Source organism: Aspergillus puulaauensis, chromosome 5 (genome assembly GCF_016861865.1).
Source record: "Aspergillus puulaauensis MK2 DNA, chromosome 5, nearly complete sequence".
Taxonomy (NCBI): domain Eukaryota; kingdom Fungi; phylum Ascomycota; class Eurotiomycetes; order Eurotiales; family Aspergillaceae; genus Aspergillus; species Aspergillus puulaauensis.
In genome coordinates this window covers 1,342,506-1,367,943 of record NC_054861.1, presented here as the reverse complement: position 1 = coordinate 1,367,943, position 25,438 = coordinate 1,342,506, and the positions used below count along the sequence as shown (strand labels likewise).

The 25,438-nt window shown below is 51.4% G+C and overlaps 8 protein-coding genes across 8 annotated transcripts; 3 read left to right on the top strand and 5 right to left on the bottom strand.

Moving 5' to 3' along the window:
• Positions 1-1,352: 1,352 nt before the first annotated feature.
• Positions 1,353-1,928, bottom strand: APUU_50519S (uncharacterized protein; the record flags this gene model as incomplete). The annotated part of the gene is made up of 1 exon (XM_041705525.1): positions 1,353-1,928. One exon carries the CDS (start codon positions 1,926-1,928, stop codon positions 1,353-1,355), a length of 576 nt encoding a protein of 191 aa, XP_041558002.1.
• A 4,168-nt stretch (positions 1,929-6,096) lies between these two features.
• APUU_50518A (lytic polysaccharide monooxygenase auxiliary activity family 9 protein) lies at positions 6,097-6,894 on the top strand (the record flags this gene model as incomplete). The annotated part of the gene is made up of 1 exon (XM_041705524.1): positions 6,097-6,894. One exon carries the CDS (start codon positions 6,097-6,099, stop codon positions 6,892-6,894), a length of 798 nt encoding a protein of 265 aa, XP_041558001.1.
• A 4,180-nt stretch (positions 6,895-11,074) lies between these two features.
• On the top strand, positions 11,075-13,589 carry APUU_50517A (putative nuclear localization protein; the record flags this gene model as incomplete). The annotated part of the gene is made up of 3 exons (XM_041705523.1): positions 11,075-11,180; positions 11,386-11,508; positions 11,689-13,589. 3 exons carry the CDS (start codon positions 11,075-11,077, stop codon positions 13,587-13,589), a joined length of 2,130 nt encoding a protein of 709 aa, XP_041558000.1.
• Positions 13,590-14,178: 589 nt separating this feature from the next.
• APUU_50516S (uncharacterized protein) lies at positions 14,179-15,550 on the bottom strand (the record flags this gene model as incomplete). The annotated part of the gene is made up of 3 exons (XM_041705522.1): positions 14,179-15,006; positions 15,101-15,331; positions 15,407-15,550. 3 exons carry the CDS (start codon positions 15,548-15,550, stop codon positions 14,179-14,181), a joined length of 1,203 nt encoding a protein of 400 aa, XP_041557999.1.
• Positions 15,551-16,087: 537 nt separating this feature from the next.
• APUU_50515S (homeobox domain-containing protein) lies at positions 16,088-18,045 on the bottom strand (the record flags this gene model as incomplete). Its single annotated transcript, XM_041705521.1, has 2 exons — positions 16,088-17,653; positions 17,716-18,045. The coding sequence occupies 2 exons, from the start codon at positions 18,043-18,045 to the stop codon at positions 16,088-16,090; spliced, it is 1,896 nt and encodes a 631-aa protein (XP_041557998.1).
• A 363-nt stretch (positions 18,046-18,408) lies between these two features.
• APUU_50514S (uncharacterized protein) lies at positions 18,409-18,803 on the bottom strand (the record flags this gene model as incomplete). The annotated part of the gene is made up of 2 exons (XM_041705520.1): positions 18,409-18,657; positions 18,720-18,803. The coding sequence occupies 2 exons, from the start codon at positions 18,801-18,803 to the stop codon at positions 18,409-18,411; spliced, it is 333 nt and encodes a 110-aa protein (XP_041557997.1).
• A 4,138-nt stretch (positions 18,804-22,941) lies between these two features.
• On the top strand, positions 22,942-23,256 carry APUU_50513A (uncharacterized protein; the record flags this gene model as incomplete). The annotated part of the gene is made up of 1 exon (XM_041705519.1): positions 22,942-23,256. The coding sequence occupies one exon, from the start codon at positions 22,942-22,944 to the stop codon at positions 23,254-23,256; it is 315 nt and encodes a 104-aa protein (XP_041557996.1).
• Positions 23,257-24,025: 769 nt separating this feature from the next.
• On the bottom strand, positions 24,026-24,964 carry APUU_50512S (HAD family hydrolase; the record flags this gene model as incomplete). The annotated part of the gene is made up of 4 exons (XM_041705517.1): positions 24,026-24,507; positions 24,567-24,676; positions 24,768-24,789; positions 24,880-24,964. 4 exons carry the CDS (start codon positions 24,962-24,964, stop codon positions 24,026-24,028), a joined length of 699 nt encoding a protein of 232 aa, XP_041557995.1.
• Positions 24,965-25,438: the final 474 nt, after the last annotated feature.

Below are 25,438 nucleotides of genomic sequence, written 5' to 3'. Positions count from 1 at the left end.
ATTCATAAGATAAAAACCACTTTCCGTTTCCCTCATACCACATGATTAATTAATATGAACCACCTACACTGAACCACAGAACCAGGGACGATCACGATCACCGATGCCTGAATCATATGACCAATTCAGTCCCCTTCCATGCCCTTCCCTGCCCTATCCTATCCTATCCTACCCGACTCTGCCCTGATGATCAATACCAGATCCAACCATCCACCCAACTTCCCAAGTTCCTAGGGCGAGAACGGGTATCCATAACTCGACTCTACACTGACTTACTGTACTCCGTACAGACAACAGAGTACGTACAGCACTGTTGAGTCTTGACTGCACAGCAAGCTCCGAACTTCGGCGAAAGCGATGTGGCGACTGACGATTCAGCCGGGGGTTGATCAATAATTGATCTGCACCTGCAGTCTCCGGATAATAATCCATCCTCATTCCTCAACTGAGTCGACTCCCCGTTGGCCAGGCGCCGAGAACGAAACGGGGACGGACGGGGTCGTCACGAGGCAGGGCTTATGGGGCGTTTCCTGTGGGCCGTGGGGTTAGTTAACGAGTAGTTAGGGGTCCGTTGTTGGCTTGTTGCCAGTTGGAGTCTTGGAGCCTGGAGATGATTGGATTGGCCCTGACCCCTGGCCCTGGGGCTTGGGGCTTGGGCCTTGTGAGTGATCAGTAAGACCAGGGGTTGAAACTTGAATGTCGGTAAGGCTAAGGACTAGGAGTTGACTCGTAGAGTAGGGACTAGGGACACCCCGGCGCTTATACTGAGGGTGTTGGGTATTGTGAATGTATCGATTTTCATTGTTTGATTTTACTTTCAGAATCAATAGATCATGGTCTTGATTATTAAATGTTCATTGTACAGAATGAGTCACAGCTGAGTATGTTGCTAGACTAGGTACATTTGAATGTTGAGTACTATACTAACTATCAGTAGGTTGAGTATGTAGGTAAGTAGGTAGGTAGGTAAAGGTGGTAGGTGTAGGTTTGTATGTATGATTTTGTTGACGCCAGTCCAATCCAATCCAATCCAGTCCATTCCATCCAAATCAAAAAATAAAACTCCAGACAGAAAACCGGCTTGTTCAAAAGTTTTGATTGCTCGTGCTCCAGTCCGTTTATACCAAGTGCGCCGGCAAAAAATAACAAAAAAGATGAATAAATATAACAGAGAAGGCAGGTTCGTAATGTCGTAATGTCGTCACACGGAGACTCATTAGGTATATTAGGCGGTTCCGTGGTAAAGTTGTATATAGGCGAGGTAGTTGATAGTGTACTTTTCAGTTTTGAGAGGCGTGGGTTGAAGTGAGGTGAGGTGTTGTATATAGAAGAGCGAGGTGAGGCATGAGAAGTTATGAGGCGATGCGGACAGGCATGCATTGCGCCGGCGAAGGCCAGATCTGTGCCTTCTCAAGACACCGGCGGCTCTTGTCGACGAGGCCGGCGTCCTTGTCCTTCTCATCCGAGATGACCTCGAAGTGCACCTGAATATCCTGCTCGGCGTCCTTGGCCGGTGACTCGACGACCTCGACTTGTACTTCAGGTTCGACGGGAGTGGGAGCAGGAGTGACGGTGACAGTAGTAGTAGTAGTAGTAGTAGATGATTCGATTTGTTTTTGTTCCTCGGCCGGTGTGGGGACCTCTTCGTCCTCAGACTCGCTGTCGTCCTCGAACTCGAAGGAGGTGATCTTGGTGGCCATCTCCTGCTGGGCGAATTCTACAGACATGCAGTGCATACGGAAGTGACCGAGGCAGCGACGGATATCAGGGTCCGGGGCAGTAGCCTCGCGGGCGAGTTTTTGTTTTGAGAGGTTGGTGAGTTTGTAGGAGAGCGAGGATCTATCGGCGAGAGGAGGGAGGCGCTTGTTGATGGCGGGCGCGGAGGCCGCCTTTGAGGTGAGTGACTCAGGGAGGGCTTTGACGGCCATTGTGTCGGGACAATATTATATTTAATTCTGGTGGTTTATTCGGATGCCAATTGCTCTACTAAGACAGTAGGAGGAGAATTGGGAGGTTGTGGGAAGATTATGGGCGCATAGGCGGGCGGAGGAGTGGTGTGGTGAGAAGAGTCGAGGGAGATGGACGGGGGATGGGCAGAGGGCAGGCAAGTTCTTATTCCACGGGGGGGCGAGGGAGCGAGGAACATCGTGAGTTCTGCTGCCGTGGTGACTCTGGTGGTTCTGGAACGCCTGGGCAGCCGGGACTCCCAAAGCAGAAATCCGGCTGGTCGAGCAGAGTCTGCAAGCGGAGATCTCTGGGTCTAGACTTGGCTGGCTGCCACCCCAAACCCGGTTTCCGGTCGCTGCCCTCGCTGTTTTATGGCGCTGCGCTGCCTTACGACGGTGGTACTACGTGCGATCGCATTTTTGATCGCGAGTTTGCCTTGAGTTTCGATTTTTTCATCCCCTCTACTGCGACGCTGGGCGAGACAAGAGGGCAGGGCGAGAGATCTGGAGGAGTGACGGGGACGCAGCAGGGACGCAGCAGGGACTCACCAGGACGCAGCAGCGCAAAATCGAACGGGCAGCTGACCTTCTGTCCTGTGGGGTCGACCCATCGAATGTTCGATTGTCTGGCTCCAACCTTCGAGTGTACGCGTCTTCCAAGCTCGCCATTTCGACAGCGCACACCCTGTGAGGTGGTCATGGACGCCGTCTGCCCCGTCTCTCCAGATCTGCCTCTTCGATTCTTCCAAATCGGACCCCGATTCGATCGTCTTTTGATTTTTTGTCCACGTTGATGGCCCTGGGCGCTTCAACGGTCACGGGGAACGACTTCAGCATTCGGACACACTATTGGGCGAATTTTGCGGGGGCGACCATTCCTCTTGTGGCTAGCCTTGTTCCAAAAGTGGAAGAACCATACCATTCTGGGACTAGCAGATGCTTGAGTAAAACCTGACTGGCCCTCACAGAACGAACTCACTACTCCGGAGTATGACTGAGGCCTGTGGTTATGTCATGCTGGTGTAATGACTTCAGCCTCTGATCTCGTCCATCCGTTCCAGTCTTGCTGGATTTGCGGTTCCGAGACTTATGTGAGTTTATTCATTCGTGGAACTCCTCCCATCCGCCACCTGGGGTCTGGAGATGAATAGCACATTGTCCATTGTCTTGTGGCTGGGATGACAGAACCATGCCCTCAACGCCTTGCAAAGGGACTAGTATAGTTACCACTATGATATCGCCGGCATCACAAGTTTCCTGTTTAGTCTGGCATTAGGCCGGTCGAGACTCGAGGCCCATATGACATAACCCGACTACCCGGCCCATTGCTACGGCTGCACTTCCTTGTGATGCAATTGCCTAGGGATCTCGGCTATTTGAGCGCTATACTCTATCTTAAACCAGTGACACCAGTTCCAATTCAGCTCGTACGACAATCCTACACTCGCATTGAGCCGTGCCCATATTCCACTCCCAATTATATCATCCCAACCAATCCTACATCCAGATAGTACTCTCTATTTATTCAAACTGAATCGCAAGGCGGATATATCATGATTCATCGTCAACCCGACTCCCGATATAACCCGATTCAGAAGATCTCACGATATTTAAACTAGATCAATTACGTCAAATCAAACACTCAATATCGCTTCACATGGGCGCTTACGCATAGCCCCTTGGTTATATATCAGTCCGGAACATTCCGCCTCACTGCGCCTATCCTACCTACCCGTCGGACCTTGCCCTACACCGCAGAGAGACGGATATGTAGTTTTAGTATAACACTAGAACCGCACTGACCAAAGCCGGTCCCGGGTAAGTGCTTGACTGCTTAAGATGGGAAACGCCTCCTGAGACGTATCTAGTCTGTCAGTGGATGGATAGACTTCCCGGTATCGTTAGGCCATCGAGTCTCTTTAAATGATGACTCACTAGGGCCCTTGTTTGCTAGGGTCGTCATTACCGTAGTTGATATCCGGATGAGGTTATCTTGATATGCCGAGCACATGCACACATGCCTCTATGGAGTTCCCCTACAGTGAATGTAGCTTTATTGTACAGATATTGCTATTTGCTTGTTCGTCTTTTCCTCCTGCTCAAGCTGGGACGTGTCGTCGAGATTGGTACCCAATACCCAGACTGCCAATCCTGTAGAAGCTCATGTCTACTCCTTGGTTTCCATCTCCATTTCAGTTCCCTTTCTATCCACGAAACAGCTCTCTCTTTCTTCCTCTCTAACTACGCAGAATACTTTGAATAATACAACTCCCACATCAAGCAGTTCAATTCATACAAGGATTCACTGTGCTTAGCCCAGCCTCTGTTGAAAAGGAATGTTATATACACATATCTATAAATATATATAACAAGACCCAGCTAGTTTCTCTCATCCCACCCTCAGAGCTGAGGCAAAGAACATCGACCTCCCTAACTGTGGCCCTCAGCCTCCACTTTACACATGGAATACTTGCGGGGAACACGTCCATAATCGCCTCAATAGAATCCACTGCACCAATCGCTTTCTAGCGATAGCGAGAAAAAGAAGGTGATGAATAGAATTCGAACCCCGGACCGTGCTGATCAGAACGGGACCAAGTTACAGGGATTTATTGAGAGCCATGGATGGTCCCGACAGGCATGTTTCTTGGGCGTATATATATATATATATCGGCCTCTGCATAAATTGGTGATGCGGATGTTGATATCAAAGTAGAGGATAGTCTGGCCCGCAATATACACGCGACACTTTCATCCAAATGTCCATGAGTCTTATGGTAGGTGAGTCCCCTGACTTTTTAAGATTCTAGTAGTTGGGGGTGTGACACTGATGTGTCCATGATACGCGATGGGGGTAAAAGCTATACTAGCGGGCCATGCCATTTTTAGTCTGGATGAGAGTGGGAAAACTGGATAATGCCAACGGTCATAAAACAGACGACCATGATTTCAAAGAACTGGGGTTGTTGTTGGCGTTGAGAGAGGGCTACGTGATTGTCCATCCTGCTGGTACAGGACACTCGAATATCTCGGATGAGGGGAACTATCGATATCTCTCGTTCTTTCCGAATGTAAGCATGGCCCTCCCTCTCTCCCTTCTTTTTTACCAGATGCGCAAGTTACCTACTTAGTACTTCTTACTCACACCTGTGCACTGGCTAGGGTCACCTCATTGGATCGGGATATTCACCGGCAGAGACGAGGGCAGTGCCCATGCCCCCAGATCCAGTCTTGGGCAATGGTGTCAATTTGAATGCTATATGGTCAGGGCCAAGGAAGGCGTATGTCTCCAAAGCTGGTTCCAAAGCTGGCAAATTGTAGTTAGCCTGCCGATTACATATTGATCGCGTTTACTGGTATTGAACTATTCACTTTGATGTACTTTATGGATGGTAGACGTAAATGACACCGTAACCGGCGAAACAGCAGCAATCCAGGGAGAGCGCCAGGAAAGTTGATCCGGGATACTTTTGTTACCGTGATGCTTCCCGGCTCCGAGGACAAGAATAATGCCATTCATATATCCTTGTTTGGGTGATCTCTGTACAGGCTACAGCAGAAACCATAATTATGCAGCTAGGACAAGTTCGCCACGGAGCCCAACTATACAATTTATGCTCGGTTCAGGGTAAGAGTCTATTTGTGGAGAAACAATATACACCATGCAGCCAGGTCCTCTGCCGTTTGCGCGAGACGGCCCGGGTTTCAGCGGATAAACCCCAAGCGTAGGCGTGTCGGATAAAATCAGGGTCAAAAAGGGTTCTTAACTTCTTGCGATATGGAGGCTGCTCCCCTGGCTCAAGTTGATTAGGGATCTTCTTACCAGCGATAGTCGCGACGAACTGGTTGGTCGCGGGTGGTGGGAAATTAGGGCTCTGTTTCAGGTTGTATTGATTAGAGTATCAGCTTAATTAATGCGCGGCGGCAACGCAAACGAGACAGGACATGTACTCCGTACTATTCAATTCTAAATGAAGCTGGGACTGTTGCGGAAATGGACATGCCGTCTTGTCGGCCACAGTATCTGGTATAAAGTTGCGCCCTTCTGCTGGGACTTCCACAACCCAACCACGACTTTCCTTCTTTTTCATCTGTATCTTCATTTCTAAACACCTGGGCTGGATCCGGTATACATTGAATTTTCTTCATCATGCGTTCATACATCCCCCTCACGGCCCTCCTCGCCGTCCTCCCCCAAGCCCTAGCCCACTGGAACTACGCCTCCCTCATCGTCAACGGCGAAGAAACAGAAGACTACCAATATGTCCGCAGCACCAAGAACAGCAACAGCCCCGTCACCGACGTGACCTCGGACGACATCATCTGCAACGTCGGCGGCATTGACGCAGACGTCATGAGCGCCACAGAGACACACAAGGTCGCGCCCGGCGACGAAGTCGGCTTCGTCCTCCGCGACAACTTCGGACACCCCGGCCCCCAGCAGGTCTACATGAGCAAAGCGCCCGGTGCCGCAAAGGAGTACAAGGGCGGCGGCGACTGGTTCAAGGTGTACTCGCTCACGACGTCGAGTATCTCGGAGGACGAGGGTGCGAAGTGGGCTGCCTTTGACGATGGCGGTTCGGGGATCACGAACTTCACCTTTGCGCTGCCAGACGATCTGGAGGCTGGCGAGTATCTTCTGCGTGCGGAGGGCATTGGGCTTCATGGCGCTGGGGAGAAGGGCGGTGCGCAGTTCTATATCGGCTGTGCGCAGCTCGAGGTTACGGGTAGTGGATCGGGGAGCCCGGCGCCAACGGTCAAGTTCCCTGGTGCTTATACGGGTGAAGAGCCGGGCATTTTGATTGGCATTTATTATCCTCCGGTGACCAACTATACGGCGCCTGGGCCTGCGGTTTGGCCTGGCGAGTGTGAGGACCACACGGCGAACTTGGCGGGTGGAGAGAGTGATGGGGATTGCACGGCTTCGGAGGGTGCTTCGTCGAGCTAAGAGGAATATATGGCATTGACTGAGGCATGCTTTTTTCTGCGGGCCCTGGAGGCTGTAGCAGTAACTTGTTCTTCAGCGTCAATCTTCAACGGTGTAGTGGTTCTTTAACCTGAAACACTGCCCCCTGTCTGTCTGTCTCGTGTATATTATTATTCTTCTGCCCGCCCTGGTCACTCGCTTGACTTGGGGGATAAAATTAAGGAATAACACGCTTCCAAACAGCTCCTCAGTATGTTTTTATTGTCAGCAAGTGGAGGTATGAAGCAGTCTAAGCTTGGTATATAAATTTGACCTCCAAGCCGCCTGGAAGGCAGATCAATCGGTGAGCGACCATGTCCGCCTTGAGCTCGAGGAAACCGAGAACCGCCATGATCTATGGTCCACTTGTGATTAACCAAATAAAGTACCATCCGTACTTGCAGCGCGCAAACAGATATGTCCCCTGATGTCCCCTGGATGCAAGAGGACACGTCCAGGTAGGCAAAAGGCGGAGAGGTTGGACCAGTATAAAGGAGGCGTTAGATGTGAAGTTAACAGATGACAATTCAATGTTCTGGCCATGCCCGTGTTGAGTTTATACAGGATATATGCCTTTATGCTTTCTCGCACAGAGAATGGGTTAAACGATGATGAGCTTGTTCGAGATTTTTCTCGAAGCCGCGTACTCCGTGAACTTGAACTGTTCTTTTTCATAGTGAAGGCGCTGCGCATTCTGTTTAGAATTGAGTGATCAGTAGAGCGTCAGGAAACTTGGAAACAGTCTAAATCTTTACCCAACATGCCTGTATACAACATCGATAGAAAGGGCCTGAATAGAGTCAACCATAGAAATAGGGCCCTGGCTAGAATAAGGAGCGGCGCAAACATTGGCCTAAGTATCTGGTTCTATATAGTGCAGAAAGCCTTCATTATGGTATTCATGCTTTGCTAAACCCATTTAATATAGTTTATGTACATTATTTTTGACTGTTCTCTCGATTTGTCTGCATGTATCTGGACCCAAGACTACAACCCTACCGCAGCGATCCTGGTCGCCCAGAGAAGTGCGAAAGCCTCGAATAGAAAATAAGTAAATAAAAAAATTAAGAAAACAACTAAAAAATAAGAACATTATGGAATAAATAAAAAACAAAAAACATACAACAGCTGGGATTCGCATGTGGTCACCCACCATACTACTAACCAGCCGGCGTGTGGCTTAAGTACGGCTGAGCGGACGGGAAGCCCTGTTTTCCACACCCTGTGGTCGTATGTACCAGAGACAACTAAACTGTGGACCTTAGGGATCCAGACAACTGAGGTAGTATTGTGGGGTTCCGAACAATCTAGGATTCTAGGGTTATCTCATCGATATACTCAACGCACGTCGGACAAAGAATGCAGTTGCACAGCCTAACCCCGTCCCGATCGCCGTGACTCACTGCAGCAGCCAGTCAGCCAACCGGCCAAGACAGAGAGGCCGTTGTTTTTGTGTCTCCTTCCTTCCCTGCGCGACTCGCGAGGTTGCTCTGCTGATGGCCGCAGCCTGGCCCGCATGCCAGGACGCGCCTGGTCTGGCCGCATCTCGCATAGCTTGGATCGGGGAGCCAAACGGATGCGTGGATGGGGAGCGTTGATGGACGCACGGTCTTGATCGACCCGGGTTTCCGTTCGAACTTCGGGCAGATGACCAAACTCGGTCATCTGCCCAGAATGCCTTGGCTGGGACTAGCCGGTTGGGGATTCTCGTTGATTTCTTGATGTTCGATGGTTTGGACTTTGGGCGGATGGAATATTCGAATGCTTTGGCCTGGGGTCTAGATTGGGATTGTTGGGGCCTGGGAATGTCGGGCGACTTCATTGTGACAATGTACTGTATTCAGTGACATCAACTAGTGGCGATTTGGCGAGTGTGACCATTGCTGCTTGTGATAATAATAATAGCAATGTTATTTTTATTTATTTATTTACTTACTATTTTTTTTTATTTTTTTTTTTGTTTCATTAAAGAGCGTGGCGATTAACGTTGCCTCGGCCTACGCGTAACTCTGTAGAATCAACGCTTCCGTCTGGTATACTTCGGCTTCGGTATAGATTCGACAAGCGAGAAGCTTTATCGGGTTGTACAGGTGAAAAAACGATCATCCGCCCGGCCACGAATGCTATCAAATCATAGGTATCGCTTTTGGCTGAAAAATGCGTCCAGGATAACCTTTGGAGTCCGTGCTGAACGGGGGCGCCTAATATAGAAGATCAGCTACTATCAAGACTAATCGGCCTCCAAGTCCAGACCAAGGCAATAGATCCTTGCTTCTGTCTTGCATGAGGCAGATATTCGCCACTGAACAGAGCCAGTAATATCTCCCGGCTGTGGATGTCCACGAAGCAGTGACCAGGCAAGACAACGCCATTGGGTGCGAGGGTTATTTTGGCAAATTGGGGATCAGAAGCGCTTGTCTTTCACGCCGTACAAATGGATTCTTCTCTTCTTCAAGTTCAGCCCAGCTCGACTTTTGTTGATCATTTCCCGCTTGGAGTATCTTGTCCAACTCCGGAAAAAGAATGCATTGACGTTAAGGTGATCGCTATCGAGATCACCGTCCGTGCCGTCAGACGGTCAGCATGATCACTGGCGCTTACGGTGTATCCGGGTTTTGGGGGGGGGGAGGGTTATCTAGCACTCTCGAATGTCGACACTGCCCCGTCGAGTTCCTTTGATAGACAAGCCACCGCCGAAAAACCCGCTCTATTAATCACTTTGTTGGCCATTTCGTCTGACACCTCCATCCTTCCGGGATTGCTGGATCAAAGGCGACGCGGCTCTTCGCCATCAGCGAGTCAGCCTGGCGTGATTTCTTTTCCTGTGCTTTTTCCGTTGTTGGCTTGTTGCGCTTCTTTTCTTTTAGTTTTTTCTCCTCCCAGCGAGACTGCACACTGATTCGCTCCCACCGGGCCGCTATTTCTCGGGCATGCAGGGTTCCTGCTCTTCGAGACGCCTGGCTTCCTGGGGATAAGTTATCTCAGAACTCAACTAGCAGAGGGCCTAGCTGGAAGGGGCTCCGCGCTACCCGACCGCCATCCTGCGTTGCAGTCGTAGTTGAGATCATAAAAGTACGCAGTCTGCCTCGAGAAAGGCAACCTTGACATTCCGGTCTTGCGCGGGTTTATCCAGGGCACAAGCAGTGGCTGACAAATGCATGCATAGCGCAGCCAATCAGAGGCACCGGCCACTGGCAGAAGAACTGGAAGGGAAGGAACCAAGGTCGCTGCTGCTGCTGCTTGTGTTCCCCTCCTCAAGTTTCGGCAGGCTCCTTCGCAGACGAATCCTTCCACCTCTTCCTCCCCATAGTCAAATCTCCCAGCGCCGCCGTGGCCTTTCTTTGTCTGGTGCAGACTGCATCGTCTGTCTCTAACCTTCGTCCCCACTTCTCCTCCTCTCCGGGTTTCTTCTGCCCCTCCACCCAATAATCCTCTGCTTCTTCCTTGCACCTTCAACCCACGCCGCAACTAAAGCTACACACAGACACTGCTTGTTGGTCACACCCACCCCCGTCAACAGTCCCCACTGATCGGTTCCGTCAGCGGCAAGCTGTGAATCATTTGCATCTCCCCGTTCGTTTTTGGTGGCTCTGCACTTCTGCAGCGAGCGAACCTTGGGCGACGCCCCCTGGTTCCCACTCTCTTCCCCTCTTGACCGTGACGGGAAGGATTCCTGAACCCGCTGTTCCTCCAGCCTCTGTGGCGGTGCCCGGCTTGACACCACCAGCCACACTAGCCACACACTCTCGGCGCGGTCGTCTGCCTTGATTAGTCACCGCCTAACGTGATCTTCCCCTCTCCAGCCAGAGTTAATCCAGCATTCCGTCCACCACAAGAGTCGAGTGTTCCGTCCTCCTCTAATCTTTGAGGTACTATCTTGCGACCGACCAAGCTCTGACACTGATTTGCTCCATCATTTCCCCGCCGATCTGCCTTTCTGCCACCTTCCCTACCTTGCCATCTAACTGCATGCGAACTCGCGACACGTCTGCTCTGAGTTGTCCGAGGGCCTCCTGCATCGTCGCCGGTTCTTCCTTTCGCCTCGTTGCAGTAGCCCATCACCTCCTCCATCTCGGCGTTTTGACTCCTCGCGCGTCTCTCTGACCCGCCCGCGGCCTCGCGACCGCTCTTTCACCATCCTCCCGTCCCTCCTTGGCCCGCCATGTATGGCACCCCCCATTCCGTTTCCGCTCCGATGAATGGGATCGGAGGGGATCTCGTCGACGGTTCGGGCACCATCAATCCTGCTGCTCTAAATAATACAAACGGTATGTCGTCGCATGTCTTTCTTTTCTTTTATTTTCTTCATCTTTCGCGATACCTTTTTTTTTTTTTTTTTTCACTGCTTCACTTTCTCGTGTTTATCTGGTCGCGCGAACCTGTCGCGTCGATACCAGTAGTGATGGGGGTCTACTATTTCTTATTTTCTACTGTATGTCCGTCGCGACAACCCTCATACTGACCCCCTTCTAGTACCTGTTGTTCTCCCAACGCCGCCATACGGAGCAACAGATCCCAGCGCCATCCCTCGCGGTGTCAAGCGCGGTCGCACACCGGAACAACGCGGAGTCTCTCGCGATGGGGACCCAGACGACGGTACGTGCGCCGGGTAATCTTGTGCTTCGGGAGTTATTCCAAGCTGTCGGAGTTATCGCGAACCGCCTTCGTCTCATTAATCGCGATTGTCGCACTTTTTTTTCCGTTTTGTTTTTGTTTTGCGCTTGTCGAGCCCACCCTCTTGCGACCCGGATGCTAACATACGCGCGTTAGTTGTAGGAGACGATCAAGGTCGTCGAAAACGAGGCCGACCTCCAAAGACTCCACGTCCTTCTACAGCCAGTGATCAACCCCCATCAGCAAGCTCTCAACAACTACAAACTCCCCAAATGCAGCCCCAACAGTTGCAGCAATCTCCCCCGAACGCCTCACCCCCGCTAGGCTCGCCTCCTGAGAAAACGACACCATCCAAAGCTCCCTTGGTCAAAGCTCTCCCAACTGTGAGGGACCATACTACCGATCAGCTAAACGAGGAACGCGATGAGTATATCGCCAAAGAGTTTGACGACGCTGGCGAGCAGAAAGTAGATGCGAATGGCTATTTACAAGGTGATCGCGAGTACAGGTGCAGGACGTTTACTGTACCACTGCGCGGGAAGAAGCTATTTATGCTGGCGACCGAGTGCGCGCGAGTTCTGTCTTATAGGGACTCGTACCTACTTTTCAACAAGAATCGGTCGTTGCACAAGATCATCGCCACCCAGATCGAAAAGGATGATCTCATTCAGCAGGATATCCTTCCATATTCCTACCGCTCGCGTCAGATTGCCATTGTCTCGGCAAGGTCGATGTTTAGGCAGTTCGGCAGCCGAGTTATTGTGAATGGACGCCGCGTGCGTGACGATTACTGGGAAAGCAAGGCTCGCAAACAGGGTTTCACCGAGGACGACCTCGCCGGTGAAAAGCGTCCAGGTGGCGCGAAGGCTCGCGAAGCTGCAGCCGAAGCTGCAAATGCAGCCAACTTGTTGCCGACTCTGACACATGGCGACGTAATCTACAGCAATGCGCTAGAAACGGTTCCCAGCAACCTGTCACTAGGATCGGGCGGCTCTTTGTCGCAGCCTCTTCCGATGATCAATATGGCCACCACCACAGACGATCCACGCTTAGGGGAATACAACAGTATGCCTCGACCTCGGCAAGAGCTGACTGGCCAGCCATACCAAGACCGGTCACAGCCTAGCACCGCCGCAGAGATCTTGAACCAGGCAACACACACGGCAGACTTCAACAAGATCTTAACATCTCAGCGCAACTACCGTCAAAAGGGCCTCGATGATTTCTTTTCCAAGCAGCGTGATCCACCTGCGTCGACGGTGCAATCGCAGCCTGGACAAATTGAAGCCACTACATCCGTTGCACAGCCTTTGCAGTCACCGCGACTATCCACGGCTGGCGTTTTGGGCTCAACTCCAACACAGCCGAATATGATGCCGCAGGCCCAAATGATGCCCAGCCAGGCCGGCTTCCAGCCGCCAACCATGCATCAGCAGGCCACAGTGGCACAGTCGCCCATTCGTGCTATGCCTCCTGTTCGACCCGACCTCATGCATCAGCGGACAAATCCAGCTTTGGCGCCCCAGGTTGGGCCCTACGGTTTTCCCTCGCAACAGCAACACCAACAGCAGGTGTGGGGTCAGCCACCGCCGCAGCCTCAGGCTTCACCTTTATCTTCCAATCCACAGGGGATTCCTCAATACCCCTCTCAGTTACAGCAACAGCAACCGCAACCAGGATCGCAGCCGCAGCAACCCCAGCACCAACAATCTCCTTCTCCTCTTACCCACAATCTGCAACAGCAACACCCATCACAATCTCCACGTAACCAAGTCCGACCGCCAGTGCCCCAGATGCCACAGTCGTTTGCTATGCACCACCCGCAGACTCCTCAGCAGCAGTCCATGGCTTCCATGGGCTTCCCAGGTGGAACCAACCCGTACCCTGGAATGGCTGGGCGTGGGTTATATCCATCGCAGCATGCGCCAGCTGGTCAGCAGCAGTTTATGCCGGGAACTCCTCAGCAACCTGGAATGGGTATGGGAATGAATCCAGCCATGCCAGGATGGCCCGGTCAACCAATGCAACCTGGACATCCACAGCCTGGCTGGTCTACATATTAAACGAAACTCGGACCTTCTTTCTTTGGTGTTTCCGGAGTTGGATGGCAATATGGATCTCGAAACCTCGTTCTGTATCTTTTGCCTACGATGATATTTTTCTTTGGTGCTGCTTATACAATGTTTGATTCGCCGCTTGACAGGGGAATGAGTATTTCTAATTTGCATTTCATTCAATACCCCGTTGTTATACCCGATGATGCTCTTTTTGATTTTGGTTTCGGGAGTAGGAAATCTGATTGCAATCAATGCGTTCATTTTGCATTCTTCTTTTCTTTTCTTTTCTTTTTTTTACGATAGAGGGCCGGTCAGATAATCTTGGTAGTGCTGTTTTATAGGGTCGGCGTCCTCTGCTTGAGTTTTCAGTCTTGCATCAGTTCTCCCCTCTGTTCTAGTACACTTCACTGCTTGTATGCCCTTGCCCTTGCCCTTGCACTTTCTGCGGTCATGATTTATGTCTATACTCGATGCACACAAATTGACCTCACCCTACCTTTTTCTTAGTAGACTACATAGTCTTATTACCATTATTCACGGCCATAGAGCAACTACAGCATATTCAACCGTCAAATCCAATCGCACCAGATCACGCCTAGTAAGGAGTCTCCGTAGCAAATACCGGGAACCCTGTCGTCACCGGCGCCACCGAGCTTGCGCAAACACACCCAGACGCAGTCGACGTCACCGGCGCCGCCGTACAATGGGCACTCGCTGTCCACGATACCGTCGCTGTTGGCTCAGGCTCGTTCACGACTTCCGCACGAATCAACACAGGGATCACTGCCCCAGTATTCAGCTTAAACTCCCGGTGTCCAACAACTCTCAGGATAGACGTGATCTCGCCCGAATGCGCCGTAACTGAGATAACCAGCTTCTTATCATCTTCATCTCCGTCATAGTTGGGCACACCGACACCACCGCCTCCTCGAGGTTTATTCACACCCCCAGTTCGACCCTGGGCGTTAAAAATATCATCCAACGCCCTCCGCGACCTCAAATCCTGCGCCTCGCTCGTCTCCCCCCTCACCCCAGTCCACAGCTCATCCTCCTCCGAAAACCCCTCCTCAAACGTCCAATCAGGAAACAGCCCCTCAATATAACTCCTCGACCGCCGCCTATCACACGTATGCAAACTAATCCCCTCCCGGAACCCCTCTTTAACCTGCGGCACGAATGCTGCAGCATTACTACCAGGTTGAGCCGATAGCGGCGGGCGGAGTCCCACAAAAGTAAGATTCGCCGTCTTCAGTGACCGCGTAAGCGGACTGGAGTAGTAAGCATCTGGGAAATGGATCTTCTGTTCCTTGGACTGTGATGCCCAGTAGGCGTGTGCGACCTTTGCTTGCCTGATTCCTTCTGGTGTGAGGTCTGCGTCGGCCCAGGTTGTTGTGGCGTTGCCGGTTAGGAGGGAGTAGTAGCACTGCATTTCATTAGCCATTATTTTTTTTTCTCTCTCTCTCCACTTCGTCTTTCTGATCTATGTATCTATGTAGGGAGGAGGGAGGGAGATGTACATTCCAAGCCGGGGTCCCGAAATAATCCTCCGCGGCATTATGCCAGCCCTCGCCGTGCCGGCCGAGGAAGAAGAGCTTGTAGCCGACGTGCTTGGGGGAGTTGGTGTTTAGGTATTCCAGCTGGCGGTGGAAGCGTTCCCACTGGGTTATATTTCTGGCTCTGGAGCTGGAGTGCTGCGCGGCTTTGTCTGCGTCGTAGGTGCGGTCGAGGAGGCCGAAGTTGTGGGATGTCTGGTTGGTTTGGTTAGTTATTATTGCAGATGGTAGGGTTGGTTATTGATTTTGTGGAAAGGGGAGAAGACGTACATAGTCAAAGCTGGACGGGTCCGTGGACGGGTCATTCTGGATGAAGTAGCCTTGGACAGTGGTGTAGTTTATAGATTTCGAAGATGAAGCTGAAGCGGCGGCTGCGCTGAGGCCGAGGGCTGCTGTGACTGTGGAGAGCTTCATGTTGCGTTGCGTTGCGCAGTCAATATCCACTTTTTTCTTTTTCGATGCAGTAGGAGGTAGGTAGGTAGTGAGCTGGACTCACTTGAGTCACTTTATACTTTATATTATTCCATTTGTTGGTTCGGGAAAATTGAGTTGTACCTGAAGTTCCGGAACCTAAAGGCCGCAATGTCCATAGTCCATACAGGCTGGAGTACTCAGCACGTGGGAGGCTAAGGCCCGGTTGGCATTACAGACGGCGTTGGGTCGATGGGTTAATGTGGTAAAAGCTCCGAGGTATTAAACCAAGTCAAGTCAAGTCAAATAAGTCGTTTAAATTATGAATTAATATAGTAAGGTTAATATACGTAAAAGTCTCCTATCCTATGTCCAACCCAGGCGCTTCCCAAAACATGCAGAAATTAAACCAAAAATAACCGATCCTCAACACCAATTTAAGCCCACAAGAATGCTCGGGAATCCCAAAAATAAACCAACCCAGCAGAATATACGGCAACGCATTTTTACAGTAGAATAGATTTCAGTAAATATCATTCGTCAGCCGAAGTTGGTTGGGGTTTGGTTGTTCGCAAAGGTATACGCCTTGGGCTTCTGAGACGGAAGCTGCTGAGCCACGAACCGGTGAGCTTCTTCTTGGTCCGGGAACTCGTACAGATGGAACTCTGTAGCCTTTGCGTCCCCCGACGTTTGCATGTCCGCATCGCCGAACGGAGACCCCGAAGCTCCACTTTCAGAGTGGCTTTGCTCGAGAGCCTGCTCGTAGGATATTGAGGAAAGGTCCATTTGACAATGGCCAGGGAACGGGCCGTCCGGAGACGGCATCGAAGTCGCCTCCCAGCCCCTCCTTGGTAGACCATTATCGCACCCATAATCCGCGAATGAGGTGAAATGGGCCGGTGCTGACATTGGTGGCGCGACCCCTTGATACTGATATGGGGAAATCATTTCCATGCCCAATGGTGTAGCTGGGGGCGATGCAATGTTGATCTGCATGGGTTGCGTTGTGGGGAACATGTGGCTAGTGGGCTGCGCCGACAGACAATAGCTATCAGTAGAAGGCGTATTGGGGAGCAGATGGTGAAGGTCCTCCGGCGTCAAAGGTGTTGGCGGGGCCAGCGAGTTGGTTGTGACCGGCTGCAGCATTGTTGACAATTCGGTCTTCGCAGAGCTCAGTACTCCAGCCTCCGTAAAGGTCGACATGTTCAAGGGCGAACGCTGTGAAGAGGCCTTTCGAACACCAGCATAGCGCGAGTTAAGGCATTGTGCAGACTTGGAGTGTTTCACGCTGCCATAGTTCTGCCCCCGCGTCGTTGGTGACATGGCCGGAGGCCCAGCTAGTATGGATGTTGATCTGGACGTGCCAATCGCAGCAGGCCTTGGTCGCTTTCTGCGGGCAGCAAGATCAAGCTCCTTGCCCGCCTCCTTCCAGGCTGGAGCTCGGTCAGTCCGGTTACCGAGCTGCGAGAGACCAGGCGAAGTCGTAATACCAATTCCCTCGAGCGAGTCAGAAAGCACATCCGAAGATCCCCGTTGCCCGATATCCACATCAGACTGCAGAGCATATTGCATTGAGTTATAGGGAGCAGCACCCCCATCATTAGTCGAAGGATAGTCAGATAGAGGTTGCGAGTTGTCGAACCCAGGAACGGACAATTCCCCGGTCGATGTTACAGAGTTCCAAACAGATGCATCAGTGTCGGTTGGGAGAGATGTGGTTGGAGACACTGATCCCTCCACGCTTGTCAGACCCTGGCCATCCGGGTTGTACTGTGCTGCTGCTGCTGCATCCAAGGCTCGCTGTAGCGAGGCAAGACTGGCGGCACGGAAAGCCTCACTGCGTGTCTGCTGATGTTTTGACCCGGCAGAGACATCAGATGGTTGTTTTTGGTTGCCAGATGAGGATGGTTTTGACGGTTTGGGGGTAGAAACTTTGCTGTTATCCTCCTTCTCATCATTGGGTTCGGCAGCAGACTCTGGGGAGTCCGAAGGCTCGGGTTTGGCTTTGGCGGCCTCCTCGGCCTCCGCCTTTGCCTTTTGCATGCGCTCGTATTCCTCTTGTCGCTTCTGCTGCTTCGCCTTGGCTCGTCGGTTTTGAAACCAGTTCTGTAAATAAGTCAGCATACTGATTTTTGATTATTTGTCAATTTTGATCAAATATCACGTACAGCAACACGAGGAAGGCTAAGGTTTGTTTGGGCGGCTAATTGGCGCTTGACATTGCTGCTGGGCTTCGGGTGCGCCTGAAACTGGGCCTCCAAGGTTTCAACCTGCTCCTTGGTCAACCTCGGCCGCGAGAGGTTTTCGGCGTATTCTTCGTAATCCATTATAGGCTGGTGATAGTAGTCGACCATGTCAAAGGGGGGATGAGCGTAAATATAGCCATCCATTGGGTGCATCATAGAAGGGTGAACCATTGCCGGGTCGTAGCCAAGGTGTTGCTCCATTGACACGCCGGGGTGGCCAGCGAAGGCGTATGGATGGTGAATGTAGTTCATGACCGCGGGAGATGAGTCGGAAAGACTCCAAGTGAAGGACAAAACGATCGGTAAAGGGCAACAATCGGAGGGGCAATGTAGAGAGTTAAGCTTGGATCGCGAGACGGTCGTGGAGAGTGCTGAGTGCTGAGGAGTGCAGAGTTGCAGTGGATCAGAGGTGAAAGAGAGTGACTGGTGCTGAAGTCTATTGATATGTATACTTGCAGCAGATGGGATCCAAGATTTTAAAACGTCGAGTAGGTGAAGACGACAGGCATAAAGTCCGACGACAGGAACTAATAGGGACAAGGAGTGACTTCTGTAGGATGCGGGACTGCAGAGCAGAAAATAGAAAAAGGAAAAAAGAAAAATTAAGGAATGGATTTAAAATAAAAATGAATAAATAAAAATAAAAACCAAAAGGGAGAACGAAAGAGGGAAGGGAGTGTGGATGGGGAGAATAAGGAAAGACGGAGAAAAGAGAGAAAGAAGAGGGAGAGACTGGAGATGGAGGAGAGGAGGGAAGGATTCAGAGGAGAGCCCGAAGAAAATGTGCCATTGGGTGATCGTCGCCCGGAACTGAGAGGATCGGTGCGTCGGTATCTGTCTTACGGTACGAACACTGCTTACAGGCTGGCTGCACAATTAGAGTATTCTGATCAAGCTACTCTGGGTTCGTGTAAAAAAGATCGCACCAGGAACACAATGGCAATCCCGCCCAGCTGGCTGCTTCGTCTGAGCGTCAGCCCAGGGGCCAATTCAGTACGCGACCCGACCATCTTGGCCTCCCCCAGTGGCGGTGACGGTACGACACTGGCTTCGCCCTCTTTAGGTTTTACTCGTTTTATTGTTCCTTTTTCTTGTTTGGGAGGTACTTTGATTGCTTTTTTCTGTTATCATCGGGTCCATCTGGGTGGTGCTGACCCGCAGGGTTCGTGTAGTCCGTCTGCGAATCTGGGACCCTTCCTTGCCTTACGCCGTCCGTCGTCTTCACTTTGACAAGATCATACCAAGACGAGGCGAGGGGGGCTGTCAACGTCAAAAGCCATATGGCGTCTGGGTGAGAAGACCGAAACTGTCAATGAAGGGAGAGCCAGGGGCTTTCCGCAGCCGTTCTCGAAGGCGTTTCCTGTCCTCTTTTTTGGCCAAATCCTTTCCTCGGAGTTTCACGCGGGTGATTGGCAAGAAAACTGGAATTGTGACGAGTTGGAGATGTTCCCATCGAGCTTCATCAGTTCCTGCATTAGCGTCGTCGAGCGAGAACCAGTTACCGCGCGTCGCTGTGGGTTGCGATGTGCTCCAATGTATCCTGCTGCTCCAACGAGTTAGTCGAGCCTAAGTAAGCGCGAAGTGTGACGAACCGACGATAGCAGACCTCGTCGAAACGGATTACCACGATTTCCACATCTCGGGTGGATCGAAACTCGCTGTCCCAGGATCTTGGAAGAGTGTGCCTGAGCCTCGGTCAGACTCCATCTCCAGTGTGGACTGTGGGTTCGGTCACGGGATGGCGCACTACATATTCTGGATCTGGTTAGCGCTACGGGCCGGCGCCAAGAGCGACTTCAGGTGACCCAAGAACCAAACCCAAGTCCCATCCAAGGTTTCGATCTCGACAGGAACTGGGCAAAATCTCCTGGCTTACACCGCGTCTGTTGCGAAACACTCCCGACGGAAGCTCCAAAATGGTGGGATTTTTGCTTACTTTCTTTTCTACGGCCTCTTCTTTCGAGATGTCCGGTTTCAGAAGCCAATAGTCGGTCTTCACCATGGCCAGCGAGGGGATTTCGGATTTCGGACCCCGTCGGCCCAAAGGGAGAGGGGTCCTCCTCTGGGCCAATACGCTTTAACTTGATTGAGGAATTCAAGGGTTATTCTCTGCCGGTGGCAGGCTGGCAGCTCTGATCCTCGACAGCCTCAGTGCACTTTTCCCTCCCGGACGCGTGGAAATCCAGGCGACCCCCGAGTCAGTCCGCCTGGTGGCCCCCTCCCCATGCACGGATCGCCAGCCATGCCTGTCATCCTTTTCACGCGGTGGCCCTGATTTCCTGGATCTACCAATCATTCGACGGCTAGGATGGGATCCAATCATCCAAGGTTGGGCCATGACAAAAAGTTGAAAAGGGAGGATCGCTCTGCCCTGCAAAAGCGTGGCAGCACAAGCCAAGCCCCACTAAATTCAATAGTCGACAGATCCTGTCGATCACCTCCCAGGATCTCTTGATGCAATTCTTTTCACCTTTTCGAATCCAGGCGCTGGGCGGCAAAGCCGGTAACGCTGCCTCCGTATTTCGAAACAGTCTCGGAGCGTGCAATTCCTGAGTGACTTTGGGTTTCTTTCGTGATTTGTCCATTTCAAGATCTGACCTCAGAAGCAGGCTGTGGGTGCCGACTGTCAGCTTGCTCAAGCTTGACGCTAATGATGACACCGCCCGAGGCGTCCACACCAATCCATAGGTTACGCAGCAGCTGCCCAACCCTTCTCTCCATGCAGCGCAAGTGGACGCTTCGACTACCGGAGATGCTAGGGGCTCGTTGGCTCGGGGCCACCATATGCTTTCCGTGCGGGGCTTTGTTGGCAAAAATTCGAGCGGTTTTTTGCATGCGTTTCTCTTCATACTTCCCTAGCTCCTCTTTTGGATCTTCAATCTGCGGCAAGACAGATTGACAATCCAACGTTCGCCTCAAACAACCGGGAGAATTCTACCGGCTCCTCGGAGGTTGGGGCCGCTCTAAAGGGTCAAAAAACCTCAAACATCATTATTGTTACCTGAGCATGCGCAACACTGGTCCAGGTTTGAGGAGATTACCCTGAAGCGGCCAATCGCCTCACACAGGCATGGATTGCCCCGCCACCAGTCTCCACGACTACAAAGTACCCTAACTATGTGCCTCCGGAGTAACTCGGTACTCGTTCAACTGCGCACACGGTGTAGGAGGGCAAAAGCGACTCTCGTTTCGAGCATGTCAACCAAACAGATCATGGTTCACGTGCATGGATGCGGTTGCCAGAGTCTCCACACGGTGAATACCTCGAGTCAGTGTGAAGAGACTTTATCACTGGACTTGGTCTTGGAGCTCATGGACTGGAATACAGTGCTCCTCAGTAAACGTTCTTCTCCCTCAAAACCAATCAGTGTTTAGATCACCATCCATCACAGCCGAAAATGTGCCTCAGGGTGCATACAACAAAGCAGGATATAAGCTCTACGCTACAAAGCGTCGACGGGCTAACCCCTGGGATGGCCCCGTAACCGACGCGCACGGTTGACGTGGATTGACTCAGGGTGAGACTATGTCGTTATGAGGGGTCCATTGCCCTTGATCACCAAATGTTCAATATTGGGCGGACGAGTTTTCCTGGGATCGTCGATTGATGCAATCAGCGACGCTCTGGGGAGTTACCAGAGACCTCCCTCCGGAGCAGGTAGCAACTGGTGTTCCCCTGGAGGCTTCACTCCAACATTTGACACTAGCCTTTCTCCATACACTCAATTCAGCAAGTACAAGTACGCACGGTCAGGGAGATGTTCCACGCTAAGTCCCTGTTGGCATAAGGTTAGGCCTTGGCAGCGGAGTGATCTACTGCAAATCCCATCAGCCATTCCTATCTTGATTCTCCCACACCCCTGGGTCTGATCATTGTCAATCACACCTTGGGATCTTTACTACACGATGCACATCATATGATGTAACTGTACCCTCGGTGAATCCAAGACCCCAATTTCTCCCAGGAGGCTTTCTGGAGTTGGTCATTGTTTCGTGGTTTTGCTTGGTCCATGATGTAAAATTGGAACAAGAGTTTATCAACAAATCACTGAGTCTAAAATCACGACTTCAGGCTGCAAGCGGGCGCCCAGTACATCTCCATTACGCATATACCAGCGTCATCTGTAATTCTACTGCCTAACTCGGCCACAGCGAGATCAGCAGAGTCCCAGCTACGCCACAATGAAGTGGCTCACAAAAATAGCTCCGTGTAGCATCGCCACCATGTCATTCAGACAGATGTGGCGGTGCGAGTCCTCGATCGCCGTTTTGGCGTTGAGGCCTGGCCGGATTGCTCTGCAGGGTCATGATAGCCCCAAGCATGTTCAGTGCGGTTTCGAAGCTAAAAAAAAAAAAGGCATTTTCGAATTTGTCATCCGCGACAATAGTACAGTTACCTACCGGTCGGTCGGCCGGGAAATCTAGGGTAGCCACTCGAAAGGCCAGTCTCGACTCTCGTCCTTTTCTTTTGCGTGCTCCAAAGACCTCTAGGTGGCTGGATCCATCTCCAAACTGTACGACAATGCACGATGTCGGCGGCGGCTATTTTTGCTATCGATTTCTTTGCTATCCTGCGTCGAGCACGGACTATGAAGCTCTGAAATCTTGCGAAGAGACTGAGCAGTTACTCGGGTTACTTTGCTACTTTTGCAGCTTGCAGCCTGGGCTCATGGGGGGCGCTCGTTCAGTCTAAGGGACCTGTAGCTGCAACTACATCAACATTATCTGCAAACTGCAGAAGCCATGGAGGTCGCAGTTGCCACCTGAAGCAGCTTCTGATTCAGCCATCGATACCTCGGAGCTTTCTCGTCTCGACTTTTTGTCTTCACTTCCTTACGTCCAGTTTCCCCATTAGGAGTGAAGATATTCTCTTCGCTCAAATTTACGCAAAATCGATGATCGCGAGGCACTCTAGCTAAAATATGACCGTCTTGAAATAAGAGAAAAAGGGGGACAACGAGCTCGAATCCTCGGAGGCGATTATCCATGCTGCAGGTTTACAGAATCCCTTGCAGATGGCGTTGAACAAGTCGTTGCGATGCGGTATTGATCCATCAAGCGAGCGCGTCGGCAAAGAATCGGATACATCAGCTTTCCAGAACCTCATCGGCCTTCTATCAACGAGCGGATCGCCCTTAGCTGCTCATCATGCCCCCTCCTGTTCTGAAAGACTCGAAGAGGATCCTGCTTGCTCGTGTGGTAAAACACATGACGGCCGAAGCAGAGCTGGTCGTACGATTGCATTTCCGGCATCCTCTAAATGGCTCTCAGCAGTCATCGTCTGTGCCCTGGATTTTGCTTCTTTTGTGGTTCATCGGCTATTTCCTACTTACCTGCTCTCCACTAAAATTATTTGCAGAAGCCACCTCTATGCAACGTGAGAGAGCTCTCTCCATCGAGCTTCCCTTACCGCCTCGATCTTCTCGGCTCAACCTCCAGGACTCGAAGCTCGAATTTTCTTAGTTACGTCAGGTCCAGCTTGTCGGTGAGCGACAAGCGTCGAGCGTCGGCTATCTTTCGAAAAGACAAGAAAAAAGGAAAAGCTTCTAATATATTGGCGTTTTAGGTTCACGGTCCGGGGTGCCCATGGGACATATCGAAAAAGGGTTAGGAAGCGGTGATGGGCCGTGGTCCGCGGGCCCTATCCGCGATGCCCAATATCGGTGAGCCGCCTCACTGCGGCTGTTAGTGTATACCGTACTTCCCAGGCAGCTAAATGCATAAAGTCTACTGCGGTAACAAACACACTTTGTTCGATGAGTTCACGGGGCGTTTAAGTTTAGAGCTCAGCCGTTACCCGCGTCATAACCTGCGAGGCTCAACAGTTTCGCCCCTTCACGTAACCTTGCCCATCGTGTCCGACCAAAGACATGTTCGGAAAGGGCAGGAAAGTTCAAGTAAACTCGGTAAACCATATACTACAAGCGTGTCCGTACCTCCCTCCCGTTCTTCACGGAAAAGAAGCCGGCGGGGAGGAAGCCGGTTGGGAGATCCTTGCGTGGATGCGGTGCAAGGCTCATCCCCAACATATTCTATCACACACGTCATATCCACGAAGGAAAATGAAGTCCAGATTCTATATACAATGCCGCTGTCTATCAGTCTACCTCATGAATCGTATGTTTGGTATGGGAACCAGGCAAGGCAAGAGCCTCACCGACACAACCGTCGCGGCAACTTGCAGGAACCTATTGGGTTGGAACCTAGGTCACTCTCCCTGGGAATACCACCATTACTGGAAGGCATTCCGGACCTCCAACTCCACCCTCCCGTTCGAAACATTCTTTACGCTAATACTCCTCAGATCCTCCACTATCACATCCGCCCCAGCAGCCTGGAGCTGTTCCAACGTGTGAGTCGTAGTCAAGGCAATAACTGTAAACCCTGCAGCTTTGCCAGCCTTGATTCCTGATGGCGCATCCTCCAACACAACCAGCGAGGAGGAGTGTTCCAGACCCAGCTTCTTCCGCCCAAGCAGATAGCACCGTGGATCGGGCTTCCCAAGCTCCACGTCCTCCGCCACAACGAGGAACTCTGGATGTGTGAGATTGAGGACACTCAGCCAGCCATCAATCAGTGCGCGCGTGCCCGATGTCACGACGCCCCAGGTTGCGCCGCTCTCTTCCAGAGCAGCGAGGAGAGCCCGCGCGCCGGGAATTTCGACTGCGTCTGAGCCGTATTCCTTAGGGATGCACCCCTCAATGTAGCTGACATCTGGTTCATCAACAGTCAACAAATGAAGACATTCAATAGATATGCGGGGTCTAACTTACACTCCCAGGTGGCTTTCTTGGGTTCATAGAGCTGTAGCGTGTCGATACTCCGACGACCATGAGAGGTAGCCAGGATAGTCTTAGGGTCAACGCCGAGCTCGGCACCGATTCTGGGAGGGAGCGATGTCAGTTATTAACTCGAACTATTGTGTTGGTTTCATTTATCCTCTTTCTCTTCTCATCGAGGTGTGCGGGACTAACTTGTGCCAGTGCTTTACGATAGCTGTCATGAATTCAGTTCAGTAATTGTACACGATATATCACAATACACATCATCGATGGAGGGGCTTGCATAGAGGTTGATGCCACTTACCATCCGTCGAGTCGACGATGGTGCCATCGAAGTCAGACAGGATACCATCGAAGGTAAGAAGTTGAGGAGGGGCAGAAAACGACATTATCGCACGTATGATCTCTAAAAGAAAGGAGACAATCTATCGATACAAAGAAAAGTTGCAATCTACGATGGATGGAAATGCCCCGGGCTATGGATGGATCAAATGGCCCGCAGCAGCCGGTGTCCGGCTTTGTCAGCGTGTGCGAAGGAGGGCGGCCAATGAGAAATCAATCCAGAGCCTCGCTTCATGGCCTCCAGTAACTGGATCTCTTGTATATTGACAACGACAAAGAAATCCCTCGCAGCTACAACTAGGTTGACCAGAAACACTTAAACTCCTACGGTGAATTTATTATTTAATAATCTCTTTCCTCACCATGGCAGCCATGGCGGGCGAACACTCATTGCTCGTCATAACAGGCCTCCAATCAGAAAGCAAACGCAAGTCAGAGCTTTCAATCGTCAGTCTTCGGTTTTTATCATGGTTTCACGAAATCTTCTACAGTGGATCCCAAAATGTTTCTCAGGTAAGCAT